General features: G+C 34.5%; 1 protein-coding gene across 1 annotated transcript; it reads right to left on the reverse strand.

Moving 5' to 3' along the window:
• Window positions 1-7,698: 7,698 nt before the first annotated feature.
• Window positions 7,699-8,166, reverse strand: LOC114717593 (uncharacterized). The gene has a single exon (XM_028902805.1). It carries the CDS (start codon window positions 8,164-8,166, stop codon window positions 7,699-7,701), a length of 468 nt encoding a protein of 155 aa, XP_028758638.1.
• Window positions 8,167-15,133: the final 6,967 nt, after the last annotated feature.

A 15,133-nucleotide genomic window follows, 5' to 3' on the forward strand; every position in this document is an offset into this window, starting at 1 on the left:
TTTTTAGTATGGATGCTATGTGTTGCAATGGGAGCTATCTAAGGTGATTATAGGATACCATCCAGAAAAAATTATACCATGCTTCAGGAGTTTCATAAGAAAATGTGTTTAGCATCATGTAAAAATTTAAACTACATGAGGATTGAACCATAGATTAAAGAAGATTGAACGCATGATGCTTATGACTTTGCTTCTTTAGTGTTTATTGTTCTGTCAAACAACTTTTTTGTGTCAGTTAAGCCTTTTTTCCTCAAGCTGATGTTAGTCAATGGTAGGGGGAAAAAAAAAAGCTAATGTCTAATGGTTCTTATTCTTTGGGGTGTGTTTTTATTCAAGTTGTCTTACCCATGCTTAAAATCATAATAAATTTAAATGCTCATGCTTAGACTTGCTCTTGGCATCTAACGAATTTTATGCATATTGCAACGTTATTATATACTTCTATGGATGTCAATGTATATAATCATAGAGCACTCAACCCATATTAACTTGAAACACGTTGTTTTATATTAAACAAAGAAGGCCACCAGACAAAATTTTGGGAGTTCAATATTTTCATTAATTTTCATGAAATAATCTGTAATTTTCTGTGGGGCCAAGGAGAATTATAGATTTCCATGTAATCTATCACATTACTTTAAATTTTTTATACACAGCAAAATCATTTGTAACTGTTATTTCGTATATTTCTGATTATTGAATATCATAGATTGAATTTTATTTCTACCAAAGTATAATGATTCTTCCTAGATATTTGTTTTTGCTTCTTTTTTTTTTTCAACATGGTCTTTTGGTGTTTCATGAAAATATTAAAAGCTTTATGGACCACATTGACTGCCCTGAAAAAAGAGATCTGAACCTCAGTGTACAAGTATTTTACCTCTGCTGTGTTTATTTCTTGATGGTGTTAAATGACCGAGAACGTCTCAAAAAGGAAACATGCCAAATAAAGTCACATTTCGGTCTTCTTTTCATTGTAGCATATGGATTCCTTCAAATGACCTGTCTTCTTACAATTAGGCTCACTAATGACTTCATCCTTCTTTTTATCAGTGTTTTCTGTGGCTGATAAAGGGCAATTATTTTTATCCACAAAAAATTGAAAGATTAGCGTAGGAAGCATGTCAAAAAAGGGTATATCTTAAAGTATGCATGTGTAGTTTGTAGACAATATTTGCTTCCGACAGTGCACTGAACTTTTGCAATACAGAGTTCTTATGCCATCAAAATGACAGGTCCTTTCTTTGTTTTTTTTGGGTCAACCGACAGGTCCTTTCTTTATGTTAACAATATATATCAATATTAAAAAAAAAGCCAAACAAACTACATGTTTTCAAAACCTATCCACCCCGTTCTACTATTTGAATTTGAAGGTTACCTATTGATTTTGTTGGAGGCGTATCACTTGAAGTCAAATAATTAGGCATGTATAAAAGCACATGAGAAACAACTTTATCCTTTCCAAGCACTTCATCTTTTTTTTTTTTTGTGGTTTCAAATTGTTTACCACATAACTTTCTTTCTCTCAATTCTAATTTCCATTTGTTTTCTGATATTTCACCCTCTTTAGTTCTGCATTATATTCATTATGTTCTATTCCTTCCCTGTGCACATAGCAGCATATATAGCCGGCCTTGATGATCTCCCTCATGCTCGCTCACTGATGTAAGTGTGTATAACCATAGATTAATAGGTGTCAAAGAATCAAATAGGCCTTGATGATGCCCGTCATACTCAAACCTGTCCATGGGAAAAGCAACATGGCTAACTTATGTATTCAATGACTCGTGAAAAGTCAGCTGGCGGTGTCAAAAGTTCTTTATGTAGGTGTCATATGATATTCCAAATAAGAACAACACATCTTCAAAAGTTGGACTGCCTATTAATACATTCATGTTTTTGGGATCTGTAGATATCAAGTATGACTTATCTCTTTTGTTACAGACGCATTCTTCAATTGAAGATGTCTATAAAAGGTCGCAGGACTAGGGCAGTGCACGTATGGAGGCATTCTGGCTGTAACATTAAGCCTTATAAACAGGGCAAAAGTTGATGACACTGCAAACTGAAAGCAGTTTTTTATGTTTCTTCTTTTTAGGTCAATGAAAAGAAAGTCATCTTTTCCTTTTCATCATGTTTGCTGTCAATTTAAGAGGAAATGAATACTTATTAACTTGTCATAGTTATTACTCCAAATATTATTGTATAGTTTTGCCTATTTTCAAGTAATTATGTTACTCTTTTGAACGTGATAAATACCAATTATCTTGAGCAAATCACTGAAAAACTTAAAGTGCAAGCATGTTGTGCCAAGAAAATTAGAAAGAAATTAAAGTTGTGGTGTGATAGATTAGTATAGGGATCATCTAAATGGTATAATTAATGTAATTGGAGTTAAATATATTTGGTTAGAGTTTATATTTTAATGAATATAACTTTTAGTTCAAAATATAATAAATATATCAATACTAAATTTTGACATAATGAGCTGAGAATTTTCGGACCTACAACTATAATTTCATTAGGATTTTACATTTAAATGTGAAAACATTCCATGATTTTTTATTTTATTTTTTGCCAACAATTATTAGTATTATTAATTGGCTACAAACAATAATCAGTAGTTAATAATAAATTAAGTTTTAACCAAAAAAATAATAGAAAATTAAGATAAAATAATTTTATATCTTTAAGCTCCTTGTGCATCACATGGGTGATACGGGAGTGTGAGATAAAGATAAAGGAGAAGGCATGGATTTAATCAAAGTTCCAAATTAAAAGAAGGATGAGAGGGAAAATAACACTTAATCATAGGTGTTTGAATTTGAAAAAGGGTCAAAGAGGACATTAAAAAAACTTCGATTTATTCCCTCCCTCCTTAAATATAATACTCTCTTTCTAATTTTTAGTATATTTCCTCCTGGTTTTAATATTTGATATTTTTACTATTTGACATACTTTAGTATTAGGTTGGAAATGAATGCTTCCCGTGCAATGCACGGGGAGCACAAGCTAGTTGACAACTGAAAAAGCAACTTAGAGCAACTTATTATAGAAATCCAATTCAAGTCAAGAAGTCCTGTAATTGCTAAAAGGTCTAAACACTACTACTAAGGGGGTGTTTGAATGAATACCAAACTATAATTTTAAAAGTAATTTTACGGTATACGAAGTAAATATGTGGAAGAGTTTACCTTAATTTGTAAAAAGGTACTTTTTAAAAGCACTTTTACCACTTGCCAAACATCCCCTAAATTTCATAACTCCAGCTTTCCTATTTGAGATGCAGCTTGAGCACCCAAACAGCATCCAAACACATCCTAAGATGAGCACGGCTCAAAACCTTTGGACCTTTAGACAATTAAGATCTAATTTGAATGTTCTAGATTTTTTTAATTAATTATTTTATATAATAAAATTTTTTTTTAAAAAAAGTGATAGTTAATAAATCGTTTTTATTTTAAATATTATATTTATTAATATGATTATTTTAAAAAAAATAAAAAAGATAAAAATTAAATCTGCACTACCTAAATCTCATTTTAACGGTCTAGATAAGATTAGCTTTAAGTGCTCATCTTTAACACAAGTATGTAAACGCATTCCGGCTGGGAACTGAATGCGTCTTCTAATATAGGCGCCTTTTTGTTCGCTATTTTTTTCCTAAAAAATATTATTTAGTAATATATAATTAAAACTTAAAAATCACAACCCATACTTTTTAGGGAAAATGACAACAAAATACCACCTGAATTTCAAAAAGACAAATAAGGCACCTGAATAAGCAAAATGACATATAAGGGATTGGGTACCAATCTGGAATTCAGATTTTTGGCCAAAAGACCAAAATGCCCTGTCTGAAAGTGAGAGAAAGGAGAGAGGAAGACGTTGATGAAATATGGGAAGGAGAGAGGAGGAAGACGCTGATGAAATCGAGAAGAAGAGAGGAAGGAGAGAGGAAGACGTTGATTTTCGATGGGTTCCCACAGCTTAAAATGTTATTGCCTAGCATTTCTCTAAAAAAATTAGGTTCTGTCTCTGTTCTTCGCATAAAACCATTTTCAGAGAAATTTACCACTCACGTAATGAGATTTACCAAAAACCAGCAGGCATATGACAGCAGTTACGTTACGTAATTGCTTGTCATTGTTTTCTTATTTTCGCTTTATCTTTCCCACAGCTTCACATTCTCTAAAAATGGTTTTATGCGAAGAACAGAGACAGAACCAAATTTTTTTAGAGAAATGCTAGGCAATAACATTTTAAGCTGTGGAAACCCATCGAAAATCAGCGTCTTCCTCTCTCCTTCCTCTCTTCTTCCCGATTTCATCAGCGTCTTCCTCCTCTCTCCTTCCCGTATTTCATCAACGTCTTCCTCTCTCCTTCCTCTCTCCTTCCTCTCACTTTCAGACAGGGCATTTTGGTCTTTTGGCCAAAAATCTGAATTCCAGATTGGTACCCAGTCCCTTATATGTCATTTTGATTATTTAGGTGCCTTATTTGTCTTTTTGAAATTCAGGTGGTATTTTGTTGTCATTTTTCCTATTTTTTAGCCAAAAAAGTTAGGATCATATATCGCTTCGGGAAACATGGGCATTGAAAATCTTAAAAGCCCGTGGGTTCCCAATTTTGAAGGGTAAATAGGGCTATCAAGCGCTTAGCCCTTAGAGCGAGGATTGGGCAAACTTAAATCAAAATACCATTCGCTTCTTCTGTCAGCTAATTCAACAATGTCTGCCCATTATTAACATAGTAACCACCATACGAAATGCTGACATGAATAGAAAAAAACGGTTCGAATACTATCTACTAGCATCACTGAAAACATTGTTACGATACTTTTTGGAGAAGGTTTTATTGAAAACATGAGAAAACATAGGGATACCAGTAATTTCTAGTCTGCATGGTCTAAATGTCTAATAATTGATTCTTAAAAGTTTGACAATAAAATTAGGTTGGTCACTGGTACAATTCCCTATCCATGATTATGCTCTGTACTGAAAGAATTTTACTGGGATATAGGAAGAATCCCTGAATGAGTAGAAAGAAAAAGAAAAGAATACATCAATTTTTGAATGGTTAGCTTTTGTACAAAATAACAAATTTGGCCAAATATGTTTATATATTAATAATTATTTTGTTTATATTGAAAAGTTAAAATATGCTGTCAAAATATATATAAGAGTGAAAAATAGTAAGACTAAAAATTATGTTTTAATGAGACAGCATAATTTCTCATGCTCTTTTACTCTAAATGAAATTATTTATTACAAATAATTGAACATATATTATTTACTCCTCTGATCCTTAATATAAGACCCATTTAACTAATTTGATTAGATTAAGGAAGTTAGGTAAGTTAGTTAATTATAAGAAATGTGACACGTTTTTCCTAAAATACCATAATCATCTTTCTTAATACCCACGCTTTCTTTTCTACTTGATTATGGTTGAAGGGGTATCCATAAGGATAATTTAGAAAAAATTAATAAATATGAGAAATGGGTCTTATATTTAGGATCAAAACCAACTCAACAATTAGATTCTATATTAAGGACAGGAGGAGTATCATTTATTTAGTTGATAAAACGTGTAACATGTGTGCCAGCCAAGCACTCTTTCTCCATCGGTGATTGACACACAATCTTCTCAACTAATTGATTGAAATTAAGAAATTTAGTTAAATTACGTATTACCTCCGGTCCTAATTATAAGAGCCAGTTGACTAATTTAAAGAGATTAAGGAAATAAGTTGAGTTAGTTATTTGTTCTAACTAGGTGTTGTCTTTCCTAAAATATCCTTACTAATCAAGTGTATTAACTAGAACTATAATTATTAGAAGGACTATCTTGGTAAAAATTGAGTAAATATGAGAAGCAAAGTGGATTAGGGTCTTATATTAAGGACCGAAGGTAGTATTTATAATTTATATATGTCGCACATTTGTGTTACTCTTCTACAGTGAACGACCTTTTGTTTGAAAATTGAGCATTAACTAACTTTCAATAGTTTAATTTCTACTTCTTGTTTCAAATGAATCTGATATAATTATTTTACATATATAAATATTTTTAATGTGAAAACCGCTCTCATATTTTAATTCACCTGGCGCTAACACAGGTGCATATGAAACTCAAATACTATTAACCAGTGATTTGATAGAATACATTCAATTCAAGTGGCAAAAAAACTAATGATTTGGCAAATATTGTATAGGAAATCAGTAAGCAAAACAGCTTACACAAATGATCCCCAAAAAAAAAAAATGAGCTTACCCAAATATGTAATTTTGGAGATTTAAACATAATAGTGAATGAAGAAGATAACATTCCATTTCCGCTTCAGCCCGAAGGTGGGAGGGAGGATGCCCAAGTTGAAACACTCAAACCGTACCTATACCATACTTTTTCTTTTGGTTTGTTGCGCATAGTTATTCCTTCATTAGATGCAATTCTATTCAAAATACTTTTAGTATTAAATATGTTCATCTCAATATTGGTTTTCTATGTTACGAGGGATTTTTTGTTGTTGTTGTTGGATTCATCTCCCATTAGTGTGCCTGTATTATATTGTTCACCTTCTGAATTCCTTTTCCACCAAAACTGAACTTCACTCTTATTCCTAAAGTTACACATTACAGCTTATTACTAAGATTTCTACCTCAGGTGCAAAAACTTCGCTAGTGGCCAGAAATATACTACTATCTCCGGTCCTAATTATAAGAGCCAGTTGATTAATTTGAGGAGATTAAGGAAGTAAGTTAAGTTAGTTATTTGTCTTAAATAGGTGTTGTCTTTCCTAAAATATCCTTACTAATCAAGTGTATAAATTAAAACTATAATTATTAGAAAGATTATCTTGGAAAAAATTGAGTAAATATGAGAGACAAAATGGATTGGGGTCTTATAATTAGGACCAAACTAAAAGTCAAAAGGGGTCTTATAATAAGGACCGGAGGTAGTAATTCTCAAACAAAAGAAAGATATCAATATTGACTAATTATGACTGGAGCATCACTCAATCCGTTTACAGAGGAAACTTTATCATAACATTAATGGAAATACCAAAACATAATCTTTGGACAAAAGAATAATCAAATAGAGAAAGAAAACAAGAATACCAACCTAAGCAAAAACTCAACGTCAAGAAATTAGTTGTCAACACTATCAAATATGTTAACTTAAAAAACTTTTCCACCCTTTTTTTAACCAAAAAGCTTATTACTATTCAAAAACTACATTATTATAAATAAATAATTTTTTAGTTTTTTCATAGTTTTGAAATAAATAGATGTCATATGGACAAGTTTTTTTCGCATTCCTGACCAATGAAATTGAATAGTGAATAAAATAAACATTTTTAGACTTATAAAAAAATATATTATATTAAAGCAAAGAATCTTGAATCCGTTTGAAAAAATTTAAATTTGCGCGGACGGTATACAGTTAATAGAGCTAGCATTGAAGAAGGTAGGAATTTCGTTAACAGTGCGTTTTTTTTGTTTTAAATATATAATCGGGCAAGTTACAAACTTGACAAAAGAAGCTAAGCTAAGAGGCTTAAGACAACATCACGTCTGCTTGAAGGTGATTTCTACATCCAGGATGTGGTTCCAAAAGCAGTGTCATATCTTCCTCCCGTTGATGAGCGTCCTTTGCCAAAAAATCTGCACAGTATAAGGTTTCCCGTGGTGCATGTCAAACCTCAATATCCCAATCAGAGTAGATTAACCTCCTGCCTTCTCCAATTTCAAGTTTAAACGGATGGTCTGTTCCACAATCCGCCATCAGCAAATGAATCACTTCAAGAGAATCAGTATATACCAAGATTTTGTTGAAACCTTGTTGTTTACAAATGCGGAGTCCTTTTACCACTCCTAAAAGCTCTGCACACGTTGGTGGTATACATCCAAGCTTTCTTTGAAATCCTAAGACCCAATCTCCTTTTGGATTCCTGATTAATCCGCCACAGGAGGCATGCCTTTGAGGATTCATAGAACCATCTGTATCTAGACGAAAGTAGCCCTTTGGTGGTGGATACCATTTCGTTATCTCTTCACCTATTTGGAAGATCTGATGTCTAAATTTTCCATGGATTGTTGATTCCATAAGTTGATGAAGACCTAAATGAATAATCTCTAATTCTTGAGCTCTTACGCCTTCCATGACACCCTTGCATCTATTTTTTCCATAAGATCCAGCATATAAAACTAAAAACTTTTATCCAAGGCCATCGTGAGACCTTTGCATTGCTAATGTCCTTTGTCATGTTTTCCTGAAGTCAAACTTGCAAGTCAGAACAAAAAAAATTTGCAAGATGGTTAGGACTAATAATGTTTATCCACATGTTTCGAGCCACTTCACAGTCTCGTAGAATATGTAAGATATTCTCCTCTCTTTGACACTCAAAGGGGCAGCTCTCATTGACATTTATCCCTCTTTTAGCTCTGAGTGAGTTAGTGGGTAATCTCTTATGGAAGACCTGCCAGAGGAAGAACTTAATTTTCTCAGGAACCAGAATTTTCCACATTTTCTTCCACAAAGCCCTGTGAGCTTGATCATGCTATTGAAAAACCATTTGGTACATTGATTTGACATTAAATTTCCCATCACTGCTACTTCTCTAGCAGAAATAGTCATCTTCATTTCCATTAGGGGTGTTTATCTTTGATATGTTGTTGATAATCCACTGAGGCAGAAAGTTCCTCCATTTCTCAATGTTCCAAGACCTATTTGAAAGGACAAAGTCCTTAACTTTAGCACATGTATTTATCAAATGGAAGTTTCTCTCCACAAAATTTATAAGGGGTTCTCCAAGTGGTGTCCAAAGGTCCCACCAAAAATACGTGGTCAACCCTCCCTTAAGTATTTTACCAACCCTAAAGAAAATAATGGCCACATAGTCACAATGCTACGCCAAACTGTAGAGGAATTTGCCCCTTTAATTATTAAAGGGCATCTATCATCTCCACATCCATATTTATCCTATAGACATTGCACCCACAAAGATTTAGGTCTTGTCAAAGATCCTAACAAAGTTTCATGATAAAAGCAATATTTTGGCATTTCAAGTCCTTCACTCCAAGGCCCCCTCTACTTTTATCTTGTTTAACTTGCTCCCACAGTATAAGATGCATCTTCTTCCCTTCTTCTTTTTGATTCCAAAGGAATTTCCTACTGCTTTTCTCAATTTCCTTTAAAATTCCAGTAGGGAGTAGCATTGTTTGCATTTGGTAGCTAGGCAAGGGTGAAAGGATTGATTTAATGAGGATTGTTCTCCCTACCATGGTTAGAACATTCTGTTTCTAATTAGCCAATCTTTTTCGGGCCTTCTGAATGAAAGGAAGATATGTCATTTTTGACATTTGACAAACTCAATTATTTTTATATATTTTGATATCTTTTATATGGGTTTTGTCAACTTAATTAGTCCTTTTGGTCTTAATTGATTATTAATTGATTTAATATGTTTTATTTTGAATTATTATTTTTTAGGGGCAAAATTGTCATATTTTGGTTTAATTGTGACTAATTGATTTTTGAGGACAATTAATGCTACCTTATCTTTAAATTTTGTTTGCAGGTTTTTGGAAGATTTAGAAATAAAAATAAAAATTTTAAAAAAAAAGAAAAAAAAGAAAAAATTACAATAAAAAAATAATTAAAAAAAAGGGGAGCAAAACGCCCAACCTAATATCCAATAATCATCTTCATATTGGACGGAAGGCACGAAGTGGAACGAGCTGGTGGGCGGCGGAAAAAAGAAAAAAAACAGAGAGAGATTCAGCGTGAACGAACAGAGAGAGGTCCTTCCATCGGTCCAGTCCATAATCACCGGCGCCTTCACCTTCTTCTTCTCCTGGGCGCAGCAAAACCAGAGGGAGGCGAAGACCCACAAGCAGAAAGAAGGACCGGCGAGCTGACGGCACAAACAAGAAAAACAGAGATTCAGCGTTCTTGATGGCAAACCGAAGCTAGAGTCTATAATTCTCTAATTCAACAACAATGGCAGGAGCTTAGATCATCAAAAGGGAGTTTTAGTTGCTTTAATTTCTTACTCAATAATTATTTAACAATTCCTAGGTCTTAGGATAGTTTTTCTGATTGTTGGGATAATTGTATTGCTTAATTTGATTATATTTGGAGATTATTGTGACTGAATTATTGCTTAGCATTTGACATTGGGTTGTTTATAGCTTTGATTTTGATTATAATGTTGTGGTTATGACATTTGTATTGATTTTGGAGTTAATATATTGTGATTTTCTGAGGTAGCTTGGAATCTTGGATCATAATGTCTCTTGCTAGCTTTAATTTTGTTGTTTTGGATTTAAGAGTTCTAATTAAGCACTGGTTTTAGCATTCTTAATCCCATTTTATTATTCTGGTTGCAGTTAGTAAGTTGGGATTTTAGGAAAATATTTTGTGACAATTCGAGGTGGCTTGATTGTTGGATTAAAAGCTTAATTGTAATTCTAAATTCATTGTTTTAACTCCCGTATCTTTTAGAGTGATGATTGCCTGCGTTGTTGAATTGGAGGATTGATTATTATCATTGTTACTTGTGTGTCTCATTTTCATTTCTTTAATCTTCATTCATTTTAATTATTTTTATATAAAAACAAAAAAAAGTATTTTAATTTCAATTTAATTTATGGCATTTAATTAGCAATTATCAAATCAAAAATCTTTTTTATAGTTTAGGTTACTTGCATTTATTTACTAGGATTTAATTTCGTTTTCGGCTCCTCAAAGTGAAACGACCCGAGTTTTGCATTATATTGCATTAATTCGGTTAATTTTTGGAGTAATCCCAAAGCGACAAATTAAGGCAGTTATCTTCAACATTCTTTTGTGAAGCAGGGGAACTCCAAGATACTTCCCTAAATCACTTGTAATCCCAATTCCTAAGGCTTGACTCATTTCAGTTGCTCTATTGTGATTAACATTTTTGGAAAAGAAAGCTTTAGATTTAGCTAGACTAATTTTATGGCCAGAGACATCACAAAATCTTTCGATAGTATTTCTCATAATTTCAATTTGTTCCATAGAAGCCTCTCCAAACAGCAAAAGGTCATCTGCAAAGAAAAGATGAGATATTGATGGTCCTTGAGGGCTGAATTTTAAACTCTTCCAATGACCCTGGGAGACTTCCTTAGTAATCTTCTGTCCAAGTCTTTCCATGCACAAGACAAAGAGATAAGGGCTAAGAGGGTCACCTTGTCTCACCCCTCGAGACAGTCGAAAGGCCTGTGATTCAATGCCATTCCATGATACTTTCCTTGTGGCTGAAGTGGTACAAGCCATAATGAGGTTGATCATTTCATTTTTTAGTCCAACACAAGATAAGGTTTGCTTGAGAAATCCCTAACCCAATCTATTATATGTTTTTCCCATGTCTACTTTGATTGCTACAAATCCTTTCTTCCCCGTCTTTGTTCTCATAGTGTGTATGGCTTCCTAAGTAATAATCATATTATCCCTACTCTGTCGCCCACCAACAAATCTGCACTGTTGAGGTTGGATCAGATACTCCATTGCTCCTTTAAGCTGATTAGTAATGATCTTTGTAATAATCTTGAAACTTACATTATAGAGCGAGATCAGTTGGAAGTTTGTTATTTTCACTAGGTTATCAACCTTGGGAATTAGGATTATGTTGGTTTTATTGATCTCATCAATTCTTCTCGAATTCTGCCAGACTTCTTTGATAAAATCACAAAGTTTGCTACCAACATGATCCCATTGTGTGTGAAAGAAGTGAGCTTGTAGCCCATCTAGTCTTGGGGCTTTAAAGGCCCCCATCATGAAATCTGCATTTTTAATTTCAATGTCACTCACTTCTTTATGAATAAGCTCAAAATCATGTGTGGAGAGTGTGGGAAAGTGGACATCCCAATGAAGGACTTCGCTTACACTGTTGTCCTTGGTATATAGTCTTTGGAAGAAGTCACTTGCCATCCTCCAAAGTTCTTGTTGGTCTACAACCCAATTACCATCATCATCTTGCAATGCTTCAACAGTTTGTCTCTTTCTTCTCATTAAAGTGGACATGTGAGAAAATCTAGTATTTTTGTCTCCCCACTGAAGCCATTTGCATCTAGATTTTTGGTACCATATCAACTCTTCTTAAGCAGCTAGTTTGCTATAATCTTGCCATAATTTCCTTTCCAGTTTCTAGAGACCACCTGCTAGCTTCTTCTTCTTGGCTCGGTCTACTCCCTCAAGTCTCCTAAGCACCTTATGTCTCTTTCTAGGAATGCTGCCCGCAATAGAGTTATTCCATTTAGTAGCCTCTTCTGCAAATTTAGAAATGCCATCACACCATTCTGCCCCTTCCCATGATTTGCACACTACCTCTTAAAAACTATCCTTAAGAATCCAAGTAGATTGGTACTCAAAGCTTCGTTTTAAAGGTCCATTTTGAGAAGGTACTGGCCTATTAGAGATGACTACCACCCTGTGGTCAAAGTTGTATCTTATTTGATGATAGGCCTTGGTTTGTGGGTGATGTATATCCCATAAAACATTGCTAAATGCCCAGTCCAATCGTTCTTTCTCATTTTTCTTCTCCCATGTGAATTTCTCTCCAACTACAGGTAGCTCTACAAGACCAGTCTGATGAATACATCCAGCAAATTTTGACATGGCAAAATATATGGGAGAGGTTCTACCCATTTTATCCGTTACATTCATATAATAGTTAAAATCCCCAACTACTAGCTAAGCTTCATCAATTATCTCTACAATAGCCTTTAGAGTATGCCAAAGTAGTTCCCTCCTTATAGCAATCGTCTTTCCATAAACAAAAGAAACAACAAAAGAATCATGAGTTTTCTTATCAATAATTCTGCAATGAACAAGCTGAGTATTTGAAAAGATATATTCAACATGAACAAATATCATCATTCCAAAGGACCCATATGCCCCTTACAAATCCTATGGCTTCCAATCTAATCCAATCAGAGAAACCTAATTTCTTCATAACTTTATCAGCACAACATCCACTAATCTGAGTTTCAATCAAGTAAGAAATATCTACGTTATTTCTTTTAACAATTTCTTTGAAGGTGCTTGGGAAACCTCTGTTATCCGCACTCCTACAATTCCATGAGGCAATAATCATGAGGCTTATCAACAAAAAGAGGGAAGTAAGAAACACTTACTCATTCAACAAATTGGCATCTTCCTAAATGGGATGTTCAACTGAAATATTCCTGTTGTAGTCAATGTCAATTTCCTTCCTGTTCCATTAGTTTGACATTAGTATCTCCCTTCGTATCATTATGCATCACCAAGATTTTATGGTCATGTATAGTATAATGGGAAGAAGAAACTGTATTTATTTTTCCATAAGGAGTTCTCTCTGGATCCTCTAAGTGATTTTATTTTATTTTATTTGTGGCAAGCCTTTCCTCTTCACGTGGTCTAGCTATGTTAGAGCCCATACTGTTTTGATTTCCCCTCACAATAATATGTTCACGTTGGCCTGCTGTGTTTTGGCCATTTCTTCCATTTTGTTGCAAGGCCTTGGAAGAGGATCCATTTGTCTCTTTTTCCATTTCTTTTTGTTGGGCCCTTGTTGGTTTTCCTGGCCTATTAGGGTCTACATTTTCCTTCCCTGTAAGGAGGGCTAATTCTTTGCTTCTCTGACCACCTGCAATGTTTTCAGGTCTCTTGTGATTTGCCACCAATTCTCTTTGACGCATTTAACTTTTGTTAGGCTCAAATGGCACTAAACTTTTATTATTTCCTTCCACGCAGGCTAGGTCTGCTTCCACATTGGCTATCCTATCCTCTGACACCGTCTCTTCCTCTTCTACCAATTCTGCCAGTGCCCCAAATCTCACTAGACACTTCCAATTTTTTGACCCTTGATAAGTTTCAGTCCTTTCCCTGTCTTCTCCTTCATCTCTCTTTTCAAATCTTTCCTTGGGACTTAAGCTTTGTTGTTTTTTCCTACAATCATCCATTATCCCAATTCCTTCTCAGTGTTCACACCTTTCTTCTTCGGCGAGTTGAATCTTTTAAGAGGTTCCTGTTTACCCATTGAGTCTTCATCATTATTTTGGGTATTGGCATACACTCAAGGTAGTTTTCCCTTCGATGGCCATATCTACCGCAACTAAAGCATATAAGCTTGAGCCCTTCATATTCTACTAAGTATACTACATTAGTTGCTATCACCCTTGAAACCAGTTTTTTCTGCAAATCGAGTTCCACGCATATACGGGCATATCATCCCCTTTCTACCTTAGAAGGCCCTCTTGTAAAATCTGTCAAAGTATTCAAATCCACTTTTAAGGTCCTTCCTAGATGATCCCCAATCCTGGAGATAAAGTCCTTGTTGTAACAATGCATTGGGATATTCAAAACACAGACCCAAGTGGCAATCCTCGTCAACGGGTTGTTGAAAGGATCAAAGTGCGGCATCCACTGCTGAATCAAGACATGGTGTTTTTGCACCACCCATGGTCCTTCATATAAAACACGTTTGTATCTCTTTATCCACCCCTCCTTCTGTGGGAAGCGAACTATGAAGCAGTTATTAGGAATGTCGATAAGTTCAAAATCTGGTATTCCCAAATCCTCACAAGGTTGTTTTTCAGATTATAAACACTATATCTCTTATCCAGCATCGTGAGGACAAGAGCAACATTCCAGGGCTTGCACTATTCACTATACTCTTCGGGAGTGATTAGAACCACAGGACATTTCTCCATGAGCGCCTGGATTTCCGTTGAAGGTTCCGATAGTTCCCACTCTCTGTTAAGTACATCAGAAAGAAGCTCATCTTCCTCTATTCTATAGCCACTATTTGCAACCCTATTAAATCTGATGAGAGAATCTCGATATGATGGCTGTTTGACCTCTGTTTTCCTCTGTTCACCCTTACCGTCGCTGTCTTGTTCCATAGCATTCAAAGTTTCCACTTCCTCTTCGTTGAGTATCAGATCAACCATATTTTCATCGCTTCCATTCGAATCAGTTCCAACATTCTTTTTCTTCTTGTTGCTTCTATAAATTAGGGTGTCCGATGGACGATCAGGTGGAATTTTTCGGTGACTGAGATCTTCCATGAGCAGAGATTAGCTAGGCATGAAAACTAAGAGAGAGAAAAGAACCCACTCGC

This window comes from Neltuma alba, unplaced genomic scaffold (assembly GCF_004799145.2).
Source record: "Neltuma alba isolate B1F8T4 unplaced genomic scaffold, ASM479914v2 tig00011756_pilon, whole genome shotgun sequence".
NCBI classification, from domain to species: Eukaryota; Viridiplantae; Streptophyta; class Magnoliopsida; order Fabales; family Fabaceae; genus Neltuma; species Neltuma alba.

What these genes read in the sequence shown, in the direction of transcription:
- LOC114717593 (XM_028902805.1), bottom strand. Translation starts at nt 8,166, where the DNA reads ATGGAAGGCGTAAGAGCTCAAGAATTAGAGATTATTCATTTAGGTCTT.